Raw genomic sequence first — 24,169 nt, 5'->3', positions numbered from 1 at the left:
AAAGAGAGTCACCCTTAATCAACCACAAGGGAACAGGGTTAAAGAACAAAGTAAAAACAAATGGTTCCCTTGTTTGTAGTAATTATCCTATTACAATAGGATCCTGCCTCACTAGGATATGTAACGCTAAAACTATAGGGTTACCCACAACATACTCGTCAATCATTCAGCAGTGAAAATACATTATCTAGAAGCGAAACCATAAAAGGCACTTACAATCTAAAGAGTTAAAGAGTTAAATGCGTAGCCAAGGAGAATACTCTCATTATTTTATTTATAAAAACAGGTAAAACAACAGGCTCAATCTGCCACCAGAATTTGAAGTTTAAATCAGTGATCAATGTCCTGAGGAAGGTGGTGCGCACAGCAGGATCCACCGAAACGCGTCGACATTTTTTATGAATTTTATCTTGTGATTTTTTTAATAACATGTTTCCTATATACGACTGAAGATAAAGTGATTATATGTATAATATGTTATGTTGATCCAATATATGAAATGTATTGAATTAAATGAAACCTAACCGTTTTTATAAATACAATTATAGCACAAACTGATTTAAACTTGAATTCTGGTGGCAGATTAAGCCTGTCGTTTTACCTGTTTTTATAAATAAAATAATGAGAGTATTCTCCTTGGCTACGCATTTAATTCTTTAACTCTTTAGATTGTGCCTATTGTGGTTTCGCTTCTAGATAATGTATTCTCACTGCTGAATGATTGACGAGTATGTTGTGGGTAACCCTATAGTTTTAGCGTTGCATATCCTAGTGAGGCAGGATCCTATTGTAATCGGATAATTACTATAAACAAGGGAACGATTCGTTTTTACTCTGCTCTGCAAGAAGGCTTGCTACTCTGATGCCCTGCTGCCCTGTTGCCCTGCTGCTTAAGTGAAAGAACTGGACCGGCATCTTAATCCCAGGACCACCAGAGTGACTACAAGGGCTAGTTAGCTGACCTGATCAGAGCTTCAGAGACAGAAAAGACTTCAACCATCGTGAACCCAGCATCTGGACTTTACTAGCTGTAAGTCTTCCACTCCAAGTGGTGCCACACCATTCCTGGATCCTTGGAAGTGGGCCTGAACGTACTCTGCCAGCCCAGCTGTGGTTCTGTGCACAGAACCATCGCAGCACAACGCATCTCCTCACAGCCGCTTCGGAACCCTAAATGAGGTCCCCACATCAGAGCCCCAGAGCTTCCTCTGAACCGCCGCTGCGCAACACATCCTTGACACCGAACATTGCATCGCAAGGCCCCCTTTGATGGCTTCCACAACCACGACACAGGACTTTTCATTGCAGCCCTGCAAATTCCTCTGAACTGCTGCTGTGCAACGCATCCTCAATGTCGGACTTTACATCTCCAGCACCCTGTCGACTGCCTCCTGCCTCCTGCCTCCTTGATGTTGGCTCAGGACTCTGCATTGCAGCCCCCCAGCTCCTTGGATCTGCTGCTGCATGGGACATCCTCAACATGTGATCTTGCAATGCTCCCAAAGCAAGATTTAAGGTACTTTGTTCAATGGGCCTTCCTTGCTCCATGTATTGTGCCGCACTCTATTGTGGTCAACTGAACTTGTGACTTTGTCCCGGTCCATCACAACCAGATAACCAGAGTTGGCGCTTTGTGCTTTTAGGCACTATTTACAATTACATCTTTAAAATTGCATGTCTATGGTTCTACTGATTTATTTTTTGTCATTTTAGTCTCCAATAATTTATAAAATTTTAATCCATTATTTTTTAAATTGGTGTGGAATTTTTCTTGTGTTGTGTATTCATTTTATTACTGTTTGAAGTACTGCATAAATACTTTGCCTATTGCCTCTAAGTTAAGCCTGACTTCTTTTTTGCCAAGATACCGGAGGGTTAAGCACAGATTAATTTGGGGTTTGCTTGTGTTTCACACCAACAGAGATTGTGGTTGCTGCTTGAGTAGGGTTTCACCCCCTCAACCAGTATCTCAATTTCCAACACTTTTTAATTACAATACTGGACCACATGTCTGACTGTGGCACAGCCAGTTGTGTTTCCTTAACTGTGAGTAACAAGGAGGACTAAGACAAACCTCAGAAGGCACACTTATCAAGGCTGAGACAATCCCTCTAAATTCCAAAACCCCAGAACGAAAACTACTCAAGGCTGAGACAATTCCCTCCAAATTCCCATTCTGTTTTGTGACTTTAAGTTACCTTTCTTTGGTCTCAGCTGCTCTGTCCCTTTGCCTTCGGTTTTTGAACCAGTTGCTGACCTGGGTAGTGGTAAGTCCAGTTGCTTCAGCCAGCTCCCTCTTCTCTCGGGGGGACGGGTATGGATTATGGATGTACCACTCACGAAGCACTCCCCGCGATTTTTCCTACAACAAGAAATGCTGTTGTTATTCTCTCGAACTACATATAATAAAAATTAATCAAAATAACCCAAGGACTGAGTTCATGTGTTTGTTCAAAGTACAATACGTATATCCGAAACAACATACCATAGATGCAGCTATCGCTGATATTCTTAATGGCAAAAATAACATGGCCTTTCCCCCATATCTTGTTTTCTTTTTATTCTTTGCGTTGAATTGAAACATTCTGCAGGCCTGTAGTTGTAAGAATATGAAGGCAGTCCATACGGCATTATTTACTTCCTGAATCAATTTCCTTTCTGAGTCATACAAATACTTGTTGGAGAAGTCTTGTCCCCAGACACAAAGCCAATTATTGACACTGTGTCTTCAGAAGAGGAACTTGAAAATTGTTTGGCAAATCCTAACCCCTAGTGCTTATGTGTCTTACTTCCCATTCAGTGCGTCTAAAAGTCTGCACTCAATCACATACATTTGTAGGTAAATAAAGAGGATACATAGGGCCCGATTCACAGAACTAACTTAAGACAAAATCCCAAACTTACTACCATTTTGGTATTCACAGAAGGCGCTTAATCATTTTGGTATTCACCGAAGGCACTTACTCATCAATGAGTAAGTGCCTTCTGTGAATACGAAAATTAGTAAGTTACTCAAAATGTGTACTCATTTTGGTATTCACAGAAGGCACTTACTCATCAATGAGTAAGTGCCTTCTCTGAATACCAAAATGAGTAAGGGCCAGATGTATCAAGGCTTTTGCGACTCGCAAACGGCCTTTTAGCATTTTTTTATATGTATCACAAAATCGCAATTTAACACCTTGGGAGCTAGGCGTTTTCCCCCTCCTGTGCTGGGAAATCCCTAGTGCCATTTGTTCATGACGAGCTCAGCTCGTCATCAGCACACGACACCCGTGGGTGATGACGAGCTGAGCTCGTCATCAGCATCGAAAGGGTTAAGAAATCGCAAAAAATTGCGATTCCTTATTTTGCCATACCATTTAAGGAATCGCCATTTTTGCGATTCCTTAAATGATATGTATGTAACATTTAGAAATTGCGAATTTGTTTTAAGAAATCGCAAATTACCACCAACTTGTAGTTGGTGGTAATTTGCGATTTCTTTTAAAAATGCCCTATTTGGCATTTGTGAGGGTGGCATGTGACAAACATACATGCCCATAGGGCATGTATGTGTGCCACATGCACACACATGTACATTTCAGGGGTGCAGCAGGGTGTCTTTGAGACACCCCTGCACCCTTGAAATAATTCTCAAATTGCGATTAGCAAATTGCGAATTCGCAATTTGAGAATTATTGCACTATCATTCCTATGGGCCTCCTGGCCCATAGGAATGCATTGGAAATTATTCTTTATTTGCGAATTCGCATAATGCGAATTCGCAAATAAAGAATAATAAGAAATCGCTAAAAAATAGCGATTTTGTAAATACATTCCGTTTTGCGAATTCTAAATAGCGATTCACAAAAAATCGCTTTTTAGGATTCGCAAAACGGAATCTTGATACATCTGGCCCTAAGTGCCTTCTGTGAATACCAAAATGAGTAAGTGCCTTCTGTGAATACCAAAATGGTAGTAAGTTTAGGATTTTGTCTTGAATTAGTTCTGTGAATCGGGCCCATAGTGATTATCCATATAATATGGCCCAGAATTGCCAGTGAGTAGTTCTGGTGACATCGTAATTCACAAAGCCACAGGTCGAGTGGTTAGTAAAGATCACAAGACTCCAGAGATTGCACTAAAGACCACATCAAGCTATCTGTTACCTATTTTTAAATTACATGTTTATTTTAGTGTAGGTCTCGTGAAAAGTTTTCATTTTTTTAAAGATCCCTACTGAAAGCACTGAGTGAAATACTGGATTATGAGGTTTTATTTTTATTTAGAAGATTTTTTATATAGATCGAACTTGTCCTGGAAGGGTATCAGAGCACTTTACAAATGTTATGGTAAGAAGAAAACAAGGCAATCAAGAAACATAAATTCTGACAGTACCCATTGCAAATCAGATTTTGTGGTCTGTAGAACAAAGAAGCGATACATAGTTAAGGAAATGGCGTTTTAGTAGAAGCACTTTATTACAAAATACATTCTGCCTGTACAAGTCAGAGGTTTTTTAAATAACTGTCTTCAATGTACAGCTAAAATTGATTTGGTTCCCTTTTATGGAGAGGATGTTGATTAAACAGTCAATGGTAAAGCTTAGCAGAGATGTTTGAGACTGTCATTATCTAGATGCATTGGAAGCTTACAGACTCGTTAGCTGCAGTAAGGAAATCATAATGAGTTTTGCAATTCCATTGGATGAAATCTGCATTTACAAGATATATCATATTCAAAATATAATTTCATAACCATGTGAAAAACAGTTTTGAAACCACTAAATGTTGTGAAAAAAGGAGTCATAATCTTTATATATGAGTGTATTACTAAATATATATCTCTAGTCCAAAAGAGTTCACATATCATTAACAACCCTACCTTGGCCTTAGACATTACAGACACCATAACAATCCCTTCTTACATCTATTAAAGTTCTCTCAAAGCTTTGACGTTACAGTAGTTGATATACCCTTCTCTTTTAATAAACCAGTTGGTAAATATAAAGTGGTTGAAACACCAAGCTGAAGTTGATATTTATTCTGCGTATTGTACAAATGAAAAGCTTTTTGCTCTGCTTCAAAATAAAACAACGGACTTTGATATTCATCCATCTGTACCACCTAAAAACACTCTGCCAGTAATGGTTTGGAGCAAAGTTAGTAATCATTGGTGCATAGAATATGCTTTTACAGAGCAGACTTTGGGGCATATTTCCAAGTCCCAATCGCCACCGAAGCATCACTTTTTTTGCCGCTCCGGAGGCGTAGCACCATTTTCCATATTTACAAGGTGGCACTAAGCCACTTAACGTGGCTTAACACCACCTTGTAAATATGCCCTTTTCTGGCGCAGTCCTCTCCATGGAAAAGGGGCGGCAATGAGTGTTGCTGTGGGCACTCCACTCCTCCACTTTCTGACGCTGCCTCAGATTTACATGTCTGAGGTAGAACCAAAAACAGCACCATTCTAACGCCAAGGATTTGCAGCTGTTAGAATGGTGATACAAGAAGAAATCCTTAATTTCTTCCCATTTTCCTCTTTCCATGTGTGCTGCATTCTGCTGCACACAAAGAAAAAGAAAATCACCATGAATGATTGTTTATGTGCAAGAAGGGACACCTTCCTGCATATAAATAAACAATCGCCCATGGGGAACAGACACCCTTGCGTGGCAGGGTGCCTGCGCTGGCTCTATGCATATATATTTGCACCAGTGTTAGGGGACACACAGGGGTGCACCATATCCTTGTGAATATGGTACATCCCTGCGTTTTCAAAATACTGGAGTGCGGTGCTGCTGATTTTGATGCAGCTCCGCGCTCCAACATGTTTTTGTGAATATGCCACCTTGTTTTTGCTAGCCCAGTTCATGACAGCTTAAATATATGGTTTTAAAACTCAAACGCTCCACCATCACAAGGTAATTTAGCATGTAAATCTGAGCTAATGAGCTTAATGATTTAGGTTACAACCCCACTTGTTGAATAAGGAGAGTGTAGGCAGCTACAGCCAGGCATAAACTAATGGGATAGTGAAATTAACCCACTGCCAGGATTCAGGGCAAATGCAGACAGTAGTTTGCTCGGTACCTGGAAATGGTGGAAGACAAGTCAGTGGAAACATATTAGAAGGAAACACTAGACCGCTAACTACATGATCTCACATACTCATCTCCCAGTGTTAAGATCATGTCATTGTCAACAGCAGTAGACTGATATCTAAGATCCTTCTGGACTCTGAGTGCCTGATTACGGTTTCTCGTTTGGAAAGCATTGCAACCGAATCGGTTCCGGAATGCTTTCTGGATGACTCAGATTGGAGGAGTCCTACTGAGAGAGGGCGATTTATCCGGATGCTTCTGGATGCGATTCGGTTGGGCTCCCATTGACTTCAATGGGAGCCTGTGTTCCAAATGCGAACACTGGCTTCCATTGAAAAAAGGGGGAGTTGGGGAAAAGTGTGCTCCCTGTGGTGGGCACCCCATGGTGCCTGCCACACTGTGCATGAGTGGGAAGAGGGGACCCATGGAACCAATCGGAGGGCCCGGGTGAAAGGCGGCCTGCTACAGGCCCCAAAGACCGATTCTGGCAGCCGATTCGTTCCGTTCAAACTGTACCAAAAAGGCTGTCCGAATCGTTCATCGTACTCACTCGTTCGGAAACCAAGTCCATAGAGCTGCACGACTCAGATCCGAAAGTTTCGTCCTGCCCGAATGCCTTTCGGAACCGATTCGGTCAGCACTAACTGTTTCCAGGCATCGTACTTGGTCGTTCTGAACTGTGAGCGATGTGTCAGAAACAAGGGCTACGGATAGGATTCGCAAAACCCAAATCTGATTCGGAGCCCTTCGGGACGACATCAGAATCGGGCCCTGAGTCTTCACCTAGCAACATGTCATTAGTTGCATTAGCTATCTCTGGCTATGTGCCGGTTTGCACTTATATCCGTTCCTCAGATTTATTGTGTTATCTCCTTTTCTGGTTTCCTAGTTCCCTTTGCCTAGTTGCCTTTTGTTGACATGTTTGCGGCTTATCACTGGAATCTTGGTTGACCCGAGACTCAACAAGGCAACTACTGATGCCAAAACAAGTAAGCTTGTATCTTTATATGCGATTACCGGTGCACAGACAAAATATCGATATACAAAAATATCGAAGTTTAAATATCGATGGGACAAAATATCGAAGGTAAGTAATATCGACAGTCTTAATATCGATATTGGTATGATATCAGTAATATCGAAGTTGTAAATATCGATGTCAATAATATCGAAATTAATAACTTCGATGTTACTAATATCAATTTTTAAATAAATTTAGTGTATATTATATTGTATTTATTATGTTTTATTATTTATTTTTAATGTAATTTAATTAAATATTGTCTTTTACTACTGTAGCGGGTTGTGGGTTTATAGGGGAATAGGGTGGGAAGTAATTTAATTATGTTGAATTAATTATTAATTAGTAGGAATTATTAATTAATTAATTGAGAAATAATTTTTAATTATTTTTAATTAATTGATTAATTGATAAATATGTTCTGTAGCGGGTTATGTGTTTATAGGGGAATAGGGTGGGAAGTAATTTAATAATAATTAATTAATTGATATATGTTTGTACATATTTTAATTAATAATTAATTGGTAATTAATTTCTATTAATTCGTTAATTAATTAATATAATTTGTTACATATTTATAATTATTAATTAGTTGGTAATTAATTAATATTAATTATTTAATTACATTAATTATAGTAATTTTTGGGAAAAATAATATTAATTATTAAAATTAATTAATTACAGCAAATGTGCTAATATATTTACTTTATTGTTATTGTTAATTAATAATTAATTGTTAATTAAATAATATTAATTAATTTTGGGTAAAGGAGTATTTTTAGGGTCAGTTTTCAGTTTTTGGGTAAAGGGGTATTTTTAGGGTTCAGGGTCAGTTTTCAGTTTTTGGGTAAAGGGGTATTTTTAGGGTTCAGGGTCAGTTTTCAGGTCATGGGTAAAGGGGTATTTTTTGGGTTCAGGGTCAGTTTTCAGTTTGTGGGTAAAGGGGTATTTTTAGGGTTCAGGGTCAGTTTTCAGTTTTTGGGTAAAGGGGTATTTTTAGGGTTCTGGGTCAGTTTTCAGTTTTTGGGTAAAGGGGTATTTTTAGGGTTCTGGGTCAGTTTTCAGTTCATGGGTAAAGGGGTATTTTTAGGGTTCAGGGTCAGTTTTCAGTTTTTGGGTAAAGGGGTATTTTTAGGGTTTAGGGTCAGTTTTCAGTTTTTGGGTAAAGGGGTATTTTTAGGGTTCAGGGTCAGTTTTCAGTTTTTGGGTAAAGGGGTATTTTTAGGGATAAGGGTCAGTTTTCAGTTTTTGGGTAATGGGGTATTTTTAGGTTTCAGGGTCAGTTTTGGGTTTTTGGGGTACAGGGATATTTTTAGGGTTCAGGGTCAATTTTGGGTTTTTGGGGTACAGGCGTACAGGGTAAAAACAAAAAAATATTACATTTAATCAAATAAATTACATGAAAAAAATTAAAATTAAATTAAATTATTAAGTGTTTTATTTATTTTAAATGTATATGTATTAGTTTTAATTTTGTTTTAATATTTTTATTTAATAGTTGTAAAATTATATGCATTTTAATATTATTTTTACATTATTATTAATATATTTAAAAAAACTATATTTTTGATTCCGATATTTTTGTACTACGATATTATTTTTTCGATATTTTTGTACTTACCTTAATGAAGATAGGATTCCGATATTTTTGCTGTCGATATTTTTGCTCCGATATTTTTGCATTTCGATATTCTGTCTGTCGATATTATGTCAGACTTTCGCGATTACCTCTTCTCTACAGGTGGTTCGATATACTCACCTGTCCTTTTCTGTTTTCCAGTCACTGAGAGCAAACTATCTCTGTGATATCGTGGCAGCACAGTGCTGGGTCTTGACTGGGACTATTCCATCTGGGAGTGAGTTCCAGCTCAACATTTCTCTCTTCCTTCCCCGGTCTCGCCCCAGATTCCTATCATCTGCAACAAATTAATCTCTGCTTGCCAGTGTATTAATTCAGGGACGACATGAATTTTCAGCAGGTCTACATCCTTGGAACCTGACAGACACATATTGGCTCTGAATTAAGTTAATAGCAACGGACAGAGACATGAAACTGTACGAGAGGGTGAAATCCCATGAGATGGGATATGTTTGTGAGCCACAGACTCTACTGTCATTGTGTGACTTAGTGCACCTAATTTCAGATAAAGAATACAAAACCTTCAACGAGAGCATTTGTGGTGATACTGTACACAAGAATGAAAGTAAGTATTCTTGTATACCTCGGTGAATAAGAACTGCAATCTCACAATAATAACCGATCTTGAAAGCTATAGACAGAACATCTAGCTTTTCATGAAATTTTCTGAGTTGTCTGCCTTGTAATCTGCCTGAAAAATGGACATCAGGATCTCCAATTGCAGGGCATAAATATAAACAGAACTCCCAGCTCTCACTCCAAACTACTGCTATGTAGTCAATCGATTACCAGCATGCCAACTTGGGAAGGATTTGTGATGCATCCAAAGAGTTTGACAAGAAAACTGAAAAGACAGGTAGTTGTAGTGATGTGGGCCCCGGGCCCACATGCTGCTAATGATGACACAGACACATCGTAGTGGTGTACAGAAACTGGCCCAGGGCACGTGCACCGGGCCTCTTTTATTAGCAGGGTCACCTGACCGGTGACGCCTGTGATGGGTGGGTGTACAGTGTGGGCTGACACTAGGCAAAATACTAGAACGTGTCAGGCAGGACACTACATCCCTCCCAAACTTTAATGAAAAAAGATACAAACAAAAGTCCAACCTATGAAGAAAACAAAACAACAATAGACAGCACCAATGAGTCTCTTCATGTCATCGGCTGGGCGGTTTTGGAGTTCTCGACCACACGGTCAGGAAGCATTAGTCCACCTCGGCGATATAGTTCAGACCGGCCTGGTCTTGCGGTGTTGGAGTCTATTTACAAAGTTCAAATATCAGTACATCTGGAGCGGTGGTGGAGTCCACCTCGGAGATCTTGCAGAAGCTCAGGTTCCAGTGGACGACAAACCTACAGCTATTGAGGATAATCTTGGTGGACCAGGCCTTTCCTTGGAGGCGACGTACTTGATGATTTTTCAAGGTCGTGACAGCAGAGCAACTTCAGACTTGCATCTCCTGCCTGGACTCCCCTCTCACAGGAGTTTCCTGGGGGGCCTTTCTGCCAGGCTGCCATGAGACCATGTGAACGGTGCGGGCTTCGTGTAGGCCACACAAAGAAGTCCCTGAGGAACTGCCAACAGGACCACAGCCAAGTCACTCATGTAGCCGCAGAGGGTGGTGTCTCAGTTTGGGTGTTCTCGCCATCAGGACTCAGGTTCTATGCCTTTCTCCTATAGTCTTTGGGTGACCAGTCTTCATCTGTGACCTCCATGCTTTCCGGTGCCTGTCATGGAGCTGCTGCCGACGCATCTCTCCGATTCGGACTCCCCGCTTACTGGAACTCCGTTGAGGTCCTTGCCCCTGGATTGCCATGTGACTGCATGGGCTGTGCGGGATTTCGTAGGCCGTGCTGAGGGGTCGCTGCAGAACTCCCATCAGGTCCAGGGCTAAGCCCTGTGTAACCCCAAGGGTGGATATTCCAATGGTCGGGTATGCTCAACTTCGGCAGGCTTCAGGTTGACGGGGGCACACAGAAAGTTCCTGGGTGGCTCACCTCATTGAACTTAGGTTGTCTAGAGTGTTGGGATCCACTCTGGTGGTGCAATGCTCCTTTGACGTCCTTGGTGATGAGGCACCTGGATAACGATGACGAACACAGTAATTTCCCTTCAGTTGGACAAACAGGAGGCGATCTCTTGCCTTGGGTGACCTGGTGGAGTGAGGAGGACTGGAGGGACTTCTTGTCCACTTACGGTTGTCTTCTGGTAGGTGCACTTGCTAGATGTGGCACCATCGTTGCCAAGCAGCCAGTGACAGGTGAGTGGACGGTTGCACTGTGAAGCATGGGGCCTGAACACAGATTGCTCTTGCTAGCGGCTTACGGTTGGTCCTCCTGCAGAGCTGGCTCCAGGGACGTCTCTACACCCCAGTGGCTGGCTTGTGTTGATGAACACCTTTTTCATTGCTGGCACAAGTCCTCTGCCTGTTGCTCTTCTCCTTTCCTTCTTGCTCGCCTGTGGTGTTGTGCCACTCTCCTTTCCTTCTTCGCGGAGTCGCATCCTGCCACGCTCTTCTCCTTCTTCCGACCAGGTTCCTCACTCGGATGTGGCGTCCTGCCACATGTAAAACTAAAGAGGATGATGGACGGAGTGTTGCACATTGCAAGCACTCACCCCCAGGGGTGAATGTATGACATTATTGTGCATTCTGTCCATCAACAATTGTTTTTTCATTCGTCCTGCCACATGTCTCATGTTTGCGCCACATGGATGTCTCTCGTCCTGTCTGATTCTTGGGATGATCTTTACTTTGCTGCTGACCTGCCTTCTGTCTTGTTGGCAGGACGTTCTTCTTCTCCTTGAGGGCCTCTTGCCGGCCCCTTCCCCTCCTCAGGGGTTTCGCGATGCTCCTCTGCTCTTCACTTGAGGGCTTTGTGCTTTCTCCTCGAGGCTGCACCATCATGGTGCTTGATCCTGCTTTAGTTCAGGCATGTTTGGCAGGGTTGGTCACTTTGAGTTACACGCTTCTTGCTTGCAGTGCAATGTGATGTCGGGCCACGTGTCCCTTGTCGTTGGAGCACATGTTGCTGTGGCAGCTTGCCACGTGGAGTGTGCGACTCTCTTCTTGCCTGTCTTGGGTCCAGACAGAGCAGCCCTGGTCATCCCTGCAGCAAGAGAAACACCCGGTAGTGTGAGGCAGACTGTCCTGACCTCCAATATTAAAGAGAGTCTGACTTAGATCAAGTGAACAGCCACTTGGCTGTACCCACAGCGCGACCCTCACTGCCCTGCCTGCTGCCATCGTCCTCTAGCAGTGGCTTGCCACACCGCACTCTGGCCAGCAAACTCTGTCTGCCCTGCACCCACACAGAAATGGCCCCATTTTCTTTTTTTTGCAGAGTTTTATATAGCGCAAACTTGACCCAAATCGGGTATCATAGCTCTTTACATAGCACCTGTTACGTTACATGAGGACACACATTGATTTTTGTTAGGCACGGGGAGATTAAGTGATTTGCCCAGATCACAGGATGTTTGGCGTTATTACCGAGACTCAAACCCAGTTCCTCCAGGTCTGAGGTCGAGCACCCTAGCCGTTAGGCCAACTAAAAGTGCGAGTTCAACTGCCAGGGCCTCCCATGTCAAAGAGGCAGCACCACTGACTGCATTCCCGAAGCGGAGGGGTGCTGAGTTTGTTCTGACCAGCCTCCGAAAGACCGCATCTGCATCTCCATTCCAGTGCGTCAGCGTCAGCCAAGCAAGGGTGCCTATGTTGACTCTAGGCTGCTGAAATGGCACCAGCGCAGTCAGAAAGGACTGGAATGCACAATATTGCTTAAATATGGTGCATTCCAGCCATTCATTTGGCGTAGGGCAGCTCAGCAAGGTGCCTTGCTGAGCTGTTAGAAATGGGGGTCTGTAGTTGGCAGTGGTATACACCCTGTCAAAGTAGGGACCCTTCCTTCTAGTCAGGGTAAGGGGATTACACAGCTAAGATAACCCCTGCTCACTTGGTAGCTTGGCATGAGCAGTCAGGCTTATCTCAGAGACAATGTGTAAAGTATTTGTACAAAACACACACTCAGTAACACAGTGAAAACACTACAAAATGGGCACCACACCAGTTTAGATAAGTAGCCAATATTTATCTAATCAAAACAAGAACAAAACAACAAAAATTCTACATACACAACCAAAGATATGAATTTCTTAAGAATAAAACAAAAATACTGTTCCTTGAAGATGATAGCGCCAACCAGGGCTATCACGTGACCAGCAAATCCAACAGTTCAGCCTGACTTCGATGGAGTCAATGGCCGGCTACGGCATTGGGAAAGACCTTCAAATTGTACCTTGGAAATTGAAGAGGCTTCGAGGACCTTATGGTGAGGTGCGCCAGTGAGGTGTTGCAGTCGACGGTGCTACAGGTCGTGCAGAAATCGGAGAGTCCTCAGAGTCACGCGCATTGCAGTTCGAACTCCATGAGATCAAAGCCTGGAGCGCTGACGGCAGTGCCGGAGCTACGGTGTCATCACAGGTGGTGCATTGTGCACTTCACGATGTGGTGTCCGTGGCTTTGGAGAAGGTATCGGCATGGCATCGGTGCAGAGTGCTGGCATCGGAGTCAATGACGCTGTCGTCGGCATCCCAAGGCTGTGGTGTCATCAAGGGCGGTGCAGCGAGGCGGTGACCACAGCCTCAGTGCAGACAGGGTCATCAACGAGGGCACTTAGGTGTCGTCATCGGTGAGACCAACATTGTGATGCTGTCGAAGTCAATGCAACAAGACGGTACCCACAGTCACGGTGCAAGCAGTGGCATCAAGTACAGTGAGATACGACATTGTCAGTGAGGCCAGGGCTGCTGCGTTGTCAAGGTCGGAGTTGCACTTACAGCAAGCGGTGACCTTGGCGTCGGTGCAGACAGCATCATCAGTGACAGTGTTGGGAATGCTTTTCTTGCAGTTACAGCTCAGCAAACACCTCCAGTGGCCCAGAGTTGGGATAGTCACCACTTGGCAAGTTCAGGACAACCAGCAATGGAGCCCAAGTGCTGTAGTTTAAGTATTTTGTGTCACTGAGACTTCTTAACAGGTGACAAGCTTACACCAGCCCTTGGAGGAACTTCACAAGCAGGATACAGCAAAGTCCAGTCCCTTTCATCTCCTAAGCAGAAGCAGCAACGGCAGGCCAGCCCAGAAAAGCAACACACAGCAAAGGTGCAGTAATCCTCTTTACAGCTCTTCAGCCCTTCTCCTTGGCAGAGCGCCCTCTTGATCCAGACGTTTTCTAATGTTCTCGGGTCAGAGCCCCACAACTTATACTACTTTTAGCCTTTGAAGTATGCAGACTTCAAAGAAAGTCTCTCTTGCTTAGTAGAACCAGTTCTGCCCTCCCATGTCCAGCCCCACTACCATTAGCGTGGAAGGGTATACTCAGATGTGAGTCCCTAGCTCATTGCACCATCAGGATTCAAGCAAGCCGGGCCGAAGACGGCTGAAATGCCAGAAACCGGTCCCCGGTAGCTTGTTTCCTTCCCAGTATAAGAATTGGCTTTTGTAGTTTGGTTTGCCCTGTTCCCATCATGCACTGGGACAGGAACAGACTAATTTGCATACAGCCAGGTTCTGAAACTGGGATGGTGCAGTGAGCTAAAAAACGGTGTTGGATCTAGCCCTGATCTCTTGACTGGGTGAGAGCTTTCTGCTTAATTCAGAGACTCTGTCCCTCACCACCCCTTGTTGTAAATATTTTTGTCCACCCTAAGCGTGGAAGGGTATACTCAGACATGAGTCCCTTGCTCATTGCACCATCAGGATTCAAGCAAACCGGGCCGAAGACGGCTGTAATGCCAGAAACCGGTCCCCGGGAGCTTGTTTCCTTCCCAGTGTAAGAATTGGCTTTTGTAGTTTGGTTTGCCCTGTTCCCATCATGCACTGGGACAGGAACAGACTAATTTGCATACAGCCAGGTTCTGAAGCTGGGATGGTGCAGTGAGCTAAAAAACGGTGTTGGATCTAGCCCTGATCTCTTGACTGGGTGAGAGCTTTCTGCTTAATTCAGAGACTCTGTCCCTCACCACCCCTTGTTGTAAATATTTTTGTCCACCCTAAGCGTGGAAGGGTATACTCAGACATGAGTCCCTTGCTCATTGCACCATCAGGATTCAAGCAAACCGGGCCGAAGACGGCTGTAATGCCAGAAACCGGTCCCCGGGAGCTTGTTTCCTTCCCAGTGTAAGAATTGGCTTTTGTAGTTTGGTTTGCCCTGTTCCCACCATGCACTGGGACAGGAACAGACTAATTTGCATACAGCCAGGTTCTGAAACTGGGATGGTGCAGTGAGCTAAAAAACGGTGTTGGATCTAGCCCTGATCTCTTGACTGGGTGAGAGCTTTCTGCTTAATTCAGAGACTCTGTCCCTCACCACCCCTTGTTGTAAATATTTTTGTCCACCCTAAGCGTGGAAGGGTATACTCAGACATGAGTCCCTTGCTCATTGCACCATCAGGATTCAAGCAAACCGGGCCGAAGACGGCTGTAATGCCAGAAACCGGTCCCCGGGAGCTTGTTTCCTTCCCAGTGTAAGAATTGGCTTTTGTAGTTTGGTTTGCCCTGTTCCCATCATGCACTGGGACAGGAACAGACTAATTTGCATACAGCCAGGTTCTGAAACTGGGATGGTGCAGTGAGCTAAAAAACGGTGTTGGATCTAGCCCTGATCTCTTGACTGGGTGAGAGCTTTCTGCTTAATTCAGAGACTCTGTCCCTCACCACCCCTTGTTGTAAATATTTTTGTCCACCCTAAGCGTGGAAGGGTATACTCAGACATGAGTCCCTTGCTCATTGCACCATCAGGATTCAAGCAAACCGGGCCGAAGACGGCTGTAATGCCAGAAACCGGTCCCCGGGAGCTTGTTTCCTTCCCAGTGTAAGAATTGGCTTTTGTAGTTTGGTTTGCCCTGTTCCCATCATGCACTGGGACAGGAACAGACTAATTTGCATACAGCCAGGTTCTGAAACTGGGATGGTGCAGTGAGCTAAAAAACGGTGTTGGATCTAGCCCTGATCTCTTGACTGGGTGAGAGCTTTCTGCTTAATTCAGAGACTCTGTCCCTCACCACCCTTTGTTGTAAATATTTTTGTGCACCCTAAGCGTGGAAGGGTATACTCAGACATGAGTCCCTTGCTCATTGCACCATCAGGATTCAAGCAAACCGGGCCGAAGACGGCTGTAATGCCAGAAACCGGTCCCCGGGAGCTTGTTTCCTTCCCAGTGTAAGAATTGGCTTTTGTAGTTTGGTTTTCCCTGTTCCCATCATGCACTGGGACAGGAACAGACTAATTTGCATACAGCCAGGTTCTGAAACTGGGATGGTGCAGTGAGCTAAAAAACGGTGTTGGATCTAGCCCTGATCTCTTGACTGGGTGAGAGCTTTCTGCTTAATTCAGAGACTCTGTCCCTCACCACCCCTTGTTGTAAATATCTTAATATGGCCAGGCACACTGTGCCGCCGGTGCGTCAAAAAAAATACGCATTGGCGGCGCAGTGTGCTTGTAAATGCAGCCCCATATTTTTAAAACCTGAACTCAGGGAGTCCAAACTTCACATTTCTAGATGTTCCCAAATGAAAGTTACACTTGTAAAAGGTTACAAGGCAGCTCCAATGATAGCCCATGGGAGAGCTAGTCCTTACAATAGGGAAAAACGAAATTGGCAGTATTTCACTATCAGGAAATGTAAAGCACACCAGGACATTTCCTACCTTTCACATACACTGCGTCCTGCCCATGGGGGCACCTTGGGCTTACCTTAGGGGTGCCTTACATGTAGTCAAAGGGAAGGTCAGGGCCTGACAAGTCGGTGCACCTGCCAGATCGACAAGGCAGCTTAAAGCTACCCTTGCAGACATTCCAGTGACAGGTCTGAGTTAGGTTTACAGGGCTACTCATGTGGGTGGCACAATCAATGATGCAGGCCCACTAGTAGCATTTTATTTACAGGCCCTGGGCACACCTGGTGCACTTTACTAGGGACTTACCAGTAAATCAAATATGCCAATCATGGATAACCAATCATAATTACAGTTTACACAGGTAGAACTTGCACTTTATCACTGATAAGCAGAGGTAAAGGGCGCAGAGTACATAAACCAGCAAAAACTAAGTCCAGCACACAGTCAAAAATACAGGAGGTAGAGGCATAAAGAGATGGGAAACAACACAAAAAGGATGCCAGGTTTAACAGCAACCCCTAAACCAAAAGGCCATAAATGAGACTATCAGTGTCCTGCCCTAATAGTAATAAAGTGAAAAGCCAATCTGAGTGACTGTATTTTTGTGTGAAAATTGCAATCATACAATTAGGAAATGGTTTCGGCTGGAGACTGATTATTTCAGTCTTAAAGTTGTGCTCCTGAACATCTGTTTAGCAGTGTAACGCGCTGGACACCGCTGTCCGCTCATTACACTGCTCTAGGATAGAGAATATCAAACAATAAGACAAATACACTGTGAAGTGTGTTAGGACAATGGCAGTCAACAGGAGCACATGCCAGTCGCAGATAGTGATGTTGGAAGAGAGGCTTTGACTCGCATTGGTGGAGGGGAGAGATCGCCCAAGAGAGTGCTTGGAGCAGGAGAGGAATCGAGATGGCAATGTATCAAAAGCGAGGAAGCAGAACAAACTAAATCATTTTAGAAGTGTGCAGTATTTTAAAACTGCATTTTTTTTAAAATTAACAATATCACACACACTGAATGAAGCTCTTCGCTCAGCTCTCAATAAAAAGTCACTCATAGTATATAACTAATGGGACCTGGAAATGTGCATAATCTCATTGCAAAACTAAAAGTATCATACGGAAGCCGTTTGAAAACCTGGCAGCTCTGGTATCTCTTTTTCTACAGCAAACCATACACTTCCAACCCACATAACGTTGTATTAGAGTCCCAAAATTAGCAATCACACATGGGTATCGCCGTAGCTACACGACGATTTTACGGAATATTGTGCTTTGCATAGTTCTTATTCTTATTCTGCTGTTCCTGTTTTCCGTTTTTACAGTCAGCAGTCATCAGCTAAACTAGTGGAGTCGCAGTCATGGTTGAGACCGAGAAGTAGTCGAGCCTTCAAGGCGGTTCACAAAAGCTATATGAAAGTCCTGTAATCAGGCTGAAAATGTAAGTGGCCGCCAGGTGGCACCAAATTATAAGAAAAGCGGCCGAATTTCGAAAATGCGTTTTTTTTGCGCCTTTCCTTGATGGGCGGCAGGCTACACACCACTGTCGTCTTATATCCCCATGTGATGGTTAAGTTGCCACTTTTCCAGAAAAAAACACAGCCTATTTGTTTACGTTTTGCTATTCTGGAATAAGAACAATTCATGGCGGAACCAGGGCCGGCTCTAGGCTCATGGTGGCCCTGTGCAGGGAGCGTAGGTGGGGGCCCAGGAAGAGGGGGTCCGGACAGGGCGGAGCCCAGGAAGGTGTTATAATAATACGTCCAGAAAAGTCGTTAGATGATTGTTTGATTTACTACAAAAAACGTTTTTAAGTCTTACAATTGTGGTATAGAAACAATATAAATTTCTTATGTCTCAAAATTACTGAAGATGACGCAGTGCTCACAGTGAACAAATATTTATAAAACATGGAACAAGACTCTGAACAGAACCTAGGGTTGCATAAACATTTTTGGGAAATAAACAAAAGTAGAGATCCTATCTGCACATATACAGTATCTTCTAGGGAACCCTGTAATTCTTGAAAGCAATGTAGGGATGGGATGTCGACTTTTCGACCCGTGACAATTTTTCGGGTCTCATCTGGACATGTCTTCCATCTAAAGTTCCCTCAAACTTAAATCTTGGGACCTTCAATAAATCATCCATTCAACATTACAGATAGAGAAATTCTAAAAAAGGACCAACAATGTACTTTGGGCCGCTGTATTTCCTTAAGGGTCTTGCCTGTAATTCCAAACTAATCAGAGTAGATACACCATTCCAATATGTGTCAGTCAAGCTGCCACCATGTTTCCATAAGGCTCTCTTTAATTGTTGAATATATCAGTGATCAATTAAGTTTGCACACCTCTAAACTATAGGAAGAGCATAGCTGCCAAGGTTTCAGATTGCCATGTGTGACATTTTCATAATTTCAGAGTAATTATGAGTGACATTTTAATGAACATGAGTGACATTGTCTTGCGCGCAAAATCAAGCTATGAAGATAAGGAAAAACATAAAAATGTGAGAGATTACACTCATTTGAGGAACGAGAAACTCTAAATTAACTGGTGCACAGCGTAAGAAATAATTGTTAAATGACTTCCATGTATCAGAGTCATGTCTAAGTTATACACTTGGAATCATACAAATATCCGAAACAGGCACCATTTAATTCATGAAGTGCCTCTAAGGCCCGGCTGGGGCCCAGCGTGCGTGCGCACGATTTCATTTATTATAAGAGGTCGTGTCACTGGTGGCGGGCGTGGTGCGCACCATTTCATTCATAAGCAGCAGAAGTCAGAAAAGGCTTGCTGAGTGAGTGGGCCCCTGGAGCGCGGGCCCCCCCTCGCATGCCTCGGGCAGACTCACCTGACTGACTTGAGTACAGGCCTGCAGCTTCAGACTCAGAGGCAGGGGCGAACTGGCAGCACAAAAGGCAGGGCAAAGGCAAGCTAGCCAGGCACTGCAGCAGGGCCCATGGCTAGTAATAATTTAAATTATGGCCCGGGGCCGGTGACGGTCCTTATCAGTGTCTGGCCGGGGCATTAGACATAGCGTGGCGAGGTCACGATGCCTCGCCCTCAGGCTCACAAGTCTTACCATCAAACAGACTTTTAATTGCGGGCGTGCCGCTTCCCAATGGTTCCCAAAAGGTTGGTCATCAGCCCCTGCCGGCCCACTCGCGATGACACCAGCGCGCCGCCCACACGCACCCGCCACAATTTAATAAATTAATAAAGATCCTCGGTCAGGCAGAGGCTCGGTCCTGGCCGGGGTCGCACACCAACACCATTTAGTGTGTGTGTTTGAGTGACAGTGCAAATTAATCACATCATTACCCCGTTCACTATTTGCACATCTCATCATCGACATCACCGGAGGCCCGGCCGGGGCACAGGCGTTGCGTGCGCACCTTGACCATTTTATTAAGAGGCTGCCAGTCGGCCCGGCCACCGGCCATTTAATTAATGAAAGGCTGCAGAGTCTGTGAGGGGGCCCCTGGAGCGTGGGGCCCCCGGAGGTGTGCATGCGCACCATGTCATTTTATTTGGAGGCTGTCAGCCGGCCATTTAATTCATGAAGAGAGTCTGTGTTATGGGGCCCCTGGAGCGGGAGGCCCCCGAGGCGTGAGTGCAGCACGCATGGCGCACCATTTTATTAAGAGGCCGCCAGCCGGGTATTTCATTCATGAAGAGGCTGAGGGGCCCCCTGGAGCACAGGGCCCCCCCCGCACTACGTGGGCCTTTGTTACGCCCCTGCTCCCAAGTGAACAATTCACTCACAGGTCGGGGATGATGCCGTCACCTATGAATTGAAGACAACAACGCTCACGCTGCCATTGCCCGGAGGCTGACAAATCCTGCCAGGGGGCCGCCAGTGATCCTTCGGCTGCCGATCCGATCCTCGTCGTGGCGGCCCCTGGGGTTTGGCGGCCCTGTGCAGGTGCACAGTTTGCAAATGCCTAGGGCCGGCCCTGGTGGGGACCAAAGCAGGAAGAAGTATTCCGACACACCAAGGCCGCCCTGGCCGCCTATACCATGCCGGTGTACTTCAACCCCCAGAGAGAATCATATCTAGTGGTAGATGCTAGTCCTACTGGCCTAGGGGCAGTGTTGAGGCAATGGCAAGAATGTGAAAATGGGCTCCGGTAGCATACACCAGCTGCACAATCACACCCATGCAGCAGTGCTATTCCCAAATAGAGCGCAAAGCGATTGCTATCTTATGGGGCTGCAGCGACTTCTACATCTACCTGTATGGCCACCCCTTCTCCGTCATCACAGACCATAAGCCACTGTTCCCATTCTTCCAATGGTCCTCGTCAAGGTCTCTCCAGAGGATTGAAAAAAGGGATCCTACAGGTGCAAGAGTTTCAGTTCACTGTGGAATACTGACCTGGCACGCCGAACCCTGCTGACTTCCTGTCCAGGCATGTTCGGCCCGCCACTGTTCCCAAGGCTGCTAAAGCCACAGACATGGAGAATACTTGCGGATGATTGTAGATTGCTTAAAACCTCTCCCAATGTCGCTGGAGGAAGTATGGGTAGCCACCCAGCGCGATGACTGCTTACAGAGTGGTATCAAGGACATCACCACCGGTGACTGGGCCACTAGGTGTATGGTGTTCCTCCTGCTACTCTTGGCATATTGATATTTCTTTACCATGCATCATTCTAATATCTAAAGGTATCTTACAACAGATCTGATTTCAAGCAGTGTGGTCCCAACTCTTTAACTTGATAAAGATGCCTCTATACAGGACCCATTTGACTTTGAAGCATTCAGTTTCCCCCAGATGAGATGCAGCATGCACCTTTTAGAGGGATGTATGACGTTACAACGCATACTTTTACAACGCACACCTTTACAACGCATTTTTTTACAACGCAACATCCATTACAACACATTCCATTACAACACATGCCATTACAACGAATTTTTAAAAACTACCTTTACAACGCATTCCATTACAACGCATACTACCTTTACAACGCATACCATTACAACGCATAACATTACATTGCATGTATGGTAAGTATTGAATAGTGTAGGGGTAAAAATTACTATTCTAACTCCAGGGGGTGCAACAGTAGGGTAAGTGTTGGATAGTGTAGGGGTAAAAATTACTATTCTAACTCCAGGGGGGTGCAACAGTAGGGTAAGTGTTGGATAGTGTAGGGGTCAAAATTACTATTCTAACTCCAGGGGGTGCAAGAGTAGGGTAAGTGTTGGATAGTGTAAGGGTACTATGCGTTGCAATGTTATGCGTTGTAATGGTATTCGTTGTAATGACATGCGTTGTAGTGGTATGCATTGTAGTGTCATGCGTTGTAATGGTTGCGTTGCAATGGCATGTGATGTAATGGATGTTGCACTGTAAAAGTTTTGTTGTAATGGTAGTGCGTTGTAAAAGTTGCGTTGTAAAGGTTGTTTCCCTTTTGGAGAGCACTGCTCCACAGATTGCTGAAATGTTGCCTTGTATCTTTTGGAGGTCAATTTTGCATACACATCCACAGCTTGAAGTGATAATGACTTACATAGGTACCAACCAAACTGTACTGCTTTCCTATATTCACAAAGCAAACCGAGTCATATCGAAAAGTACACATTTATAAAATGTCCTAATTTAAATCAGTTCACACCTGAGTCACTAAAATGTTAGCAGTTATTGATAAATGATGAGCGGGCTGCTCTTCCCTGCAGTCTCCTGTCCCTCACTTTGTTAGGGTGGAGCTGACAACTCCTGAGTATGGATTAATTGTGTTTCCTGGCAAGCTAAGGTCATGATTACGAGTGCCCCAAAGGTGTTTAGATTATTATCGCTCCTGTTAAAATCTGATATCCTACGATTGGAACTGTTCATGTGTGATAGTTTGTTATCTATTACAAGTTTAGTCCTTCAAAAAAATAAATAGCTGGTGGATTTTGGTACTTTCTGCACGTCTCAGTATTTACCAGACATTTCACAGCATATTTTTGGGGTGGTTTGACCTACCAATATATACTTGGGGAAAACCGTAGCGGTGTGGACTTTATCGCACCTTGTAATTACCAGGTCTGCTAAATTCCAACCAACTCATAACTGCGAGCACTGTGCAAACAGGGGCCAGTATTATCAGGATCTCTTGTATTCAGGGCCTACGTCTGTAGAGCCAAAGGCAATATACTCTCAACCAAGACTTTGTAAGATGCATATTGTTTGACATGGTACTGTTCGCATTAGAAACCATCTGCAAAGCCTTTTACATACAAAGCACTGAGAGGAAATGTGTCTATGTCACTATTCATATTTGTTTTGAAGTTGTCTAAAGATTCGGAATTCGTTAGGACATCCTGTCTACCAACAGACAATAAGAGATAAGCCACAATTTCTAAACAAATTGAAATTGTCTGAGAACTCGTATGTTAAAGGCCTTTCGATCTGATGAGCAGTCAATTAAGTGTCTTGTTGAAGATGATGAAGGTAAAGACAACAACGTTCACGCTGCCATTGCCCGGAGGCCGCCAAATCCTGCCAGGGGGCCGCCAGTGATCCTTCGGCTTCCGATCCGATCCTCGTCGTGGCGGCCCCTGGGGTTTGGCGGCCCTGTGCAGGTGCACAGTTTGCACATGCCTAGGGCCGACCCTGGCGGAACGCCCAATAGGGAGTTATGGGCCTTAAGCCATCTCTTTTTTGTTCACCATGACATTCCAGTTTGGACCCTGCCATACGCAAATCAGTCTTGACCCTGTTTCCCATGGGAACAAGCCAGCCCGAAAAGTCATCCCAGGTCCTCCCTGGATTAGAAACAAGCATCCTGGGACCAACTTGAGCATCTGACCCAAGTCTGGACATCCCCATCCCACTCAGGGTGACAAATGCGAAAAGAATATTTGATGGACAGAATGTTGAGCAATGTCAAACATTCACCCCCAGTACAGATATATGTGCCTTTCCTGGACAGGAAATAAACATCCTGGGACCAGTTTCGGGATTTCAACCCTCATCCGTCAAGTTAGCTTGACTCCAGTGGCATGGCGAGCACGGGTCTCATATCCCGTTCTACTTTGGGCGACAAATGCAAAAAGAACAATTAATGGACGGAATGCTGAACACCGTCAAACATTCATCCCCAATATAGAGATCAGGGCTGAAATCCATCGTTTGTTTGCTCACCATGCTATTCCAGTTTGGACCCCGCAATAAGCAAACCAGTCTTGATCCTGCTCTCCATTGGAACAGTCCATACCAAACTGTCAGGCCAGGTCATTCCTGTACCAGAAACAAGCATCCTGGGACCCAGTCTGTCTGACGAGGGGTGATCCCCGAAATCGGTCCTAGGATGCATGTTTTCCAGTACAGGAAGGACCTGGCCTTGCAGCTTGGGCTGGACTGTTCCCAAAGGGAGTAGGGTTAACACTGATGTGCAAATGGCTGGGTCCAAAATGGGGTGGCATGGTGAGCAAAAAAACAATATGTTTAACTCAGAGTCTGTGACTGGGAGTGAATGTTTGACAATGTGCAGCATTCCGTCCATCATCTTTTTGTTTTGCTATATTTTACCCTAAGTGGGAAGGTTATGCCCAGAGGTGGATTCCGTGCTCATTGTGCTAGTGCATTCAAGCTAGCCTGGCTGATAAGGAGTGATATCCCGAACCGGTCCCAGGATGCTTGTTTTCAGGTCCAGGAAGGACCTAGCCTGGCAGTTTGAGCTGGACTCTTCCCCTGGGGAGCAGTGTCAAGACTAATTTGTTATGTTATGTT

At 44.5% G+C, this 24,169-nt stretch overlaps 1 protein-coding gene across 1 annotated transcript in view; it reads right to left on the bottom strand.

Moving 5' to 3' along the window:
* LOC147692113 (homeobox protein six1b-like) overlaps nucleotides 1-24,169 on the bottom strand; it is a 226,153-nt gene that overhangs the window by 45,043 nt on the left and 156,941 nt on the right. Inside the window, exon 2 of the mRNA XM_086938418.1 lies at nucleotides 2,199-2,362. Coding sequence (XP_086794544.1) covers nucleotides 2,199-2,362 — 164 coding nt within the window. The remainder of the gene's footprint in view (nucleotides 1-2,198; nucleotides 2,363-24,169) is intronic.

This window comes from Lissotriton vulgaris, chromosome 9 (genome assembly GCF_964263255.1).
Source record: "Lissotriton vulgaris chromosome 9, aLisVul1.2, whole genome shotgun sequence".
NCBI lineage: Eukaryota > Metazoa > Chordata > Amphibia > Caudata > Salamandridae > Lissotriton > Lissotriton vulgaris.
The sequence above is the reverse complement of the archived record's forward strand: the minus strand, read 5'-3'. Positions and strand labels throughout refer to the sequence as shown.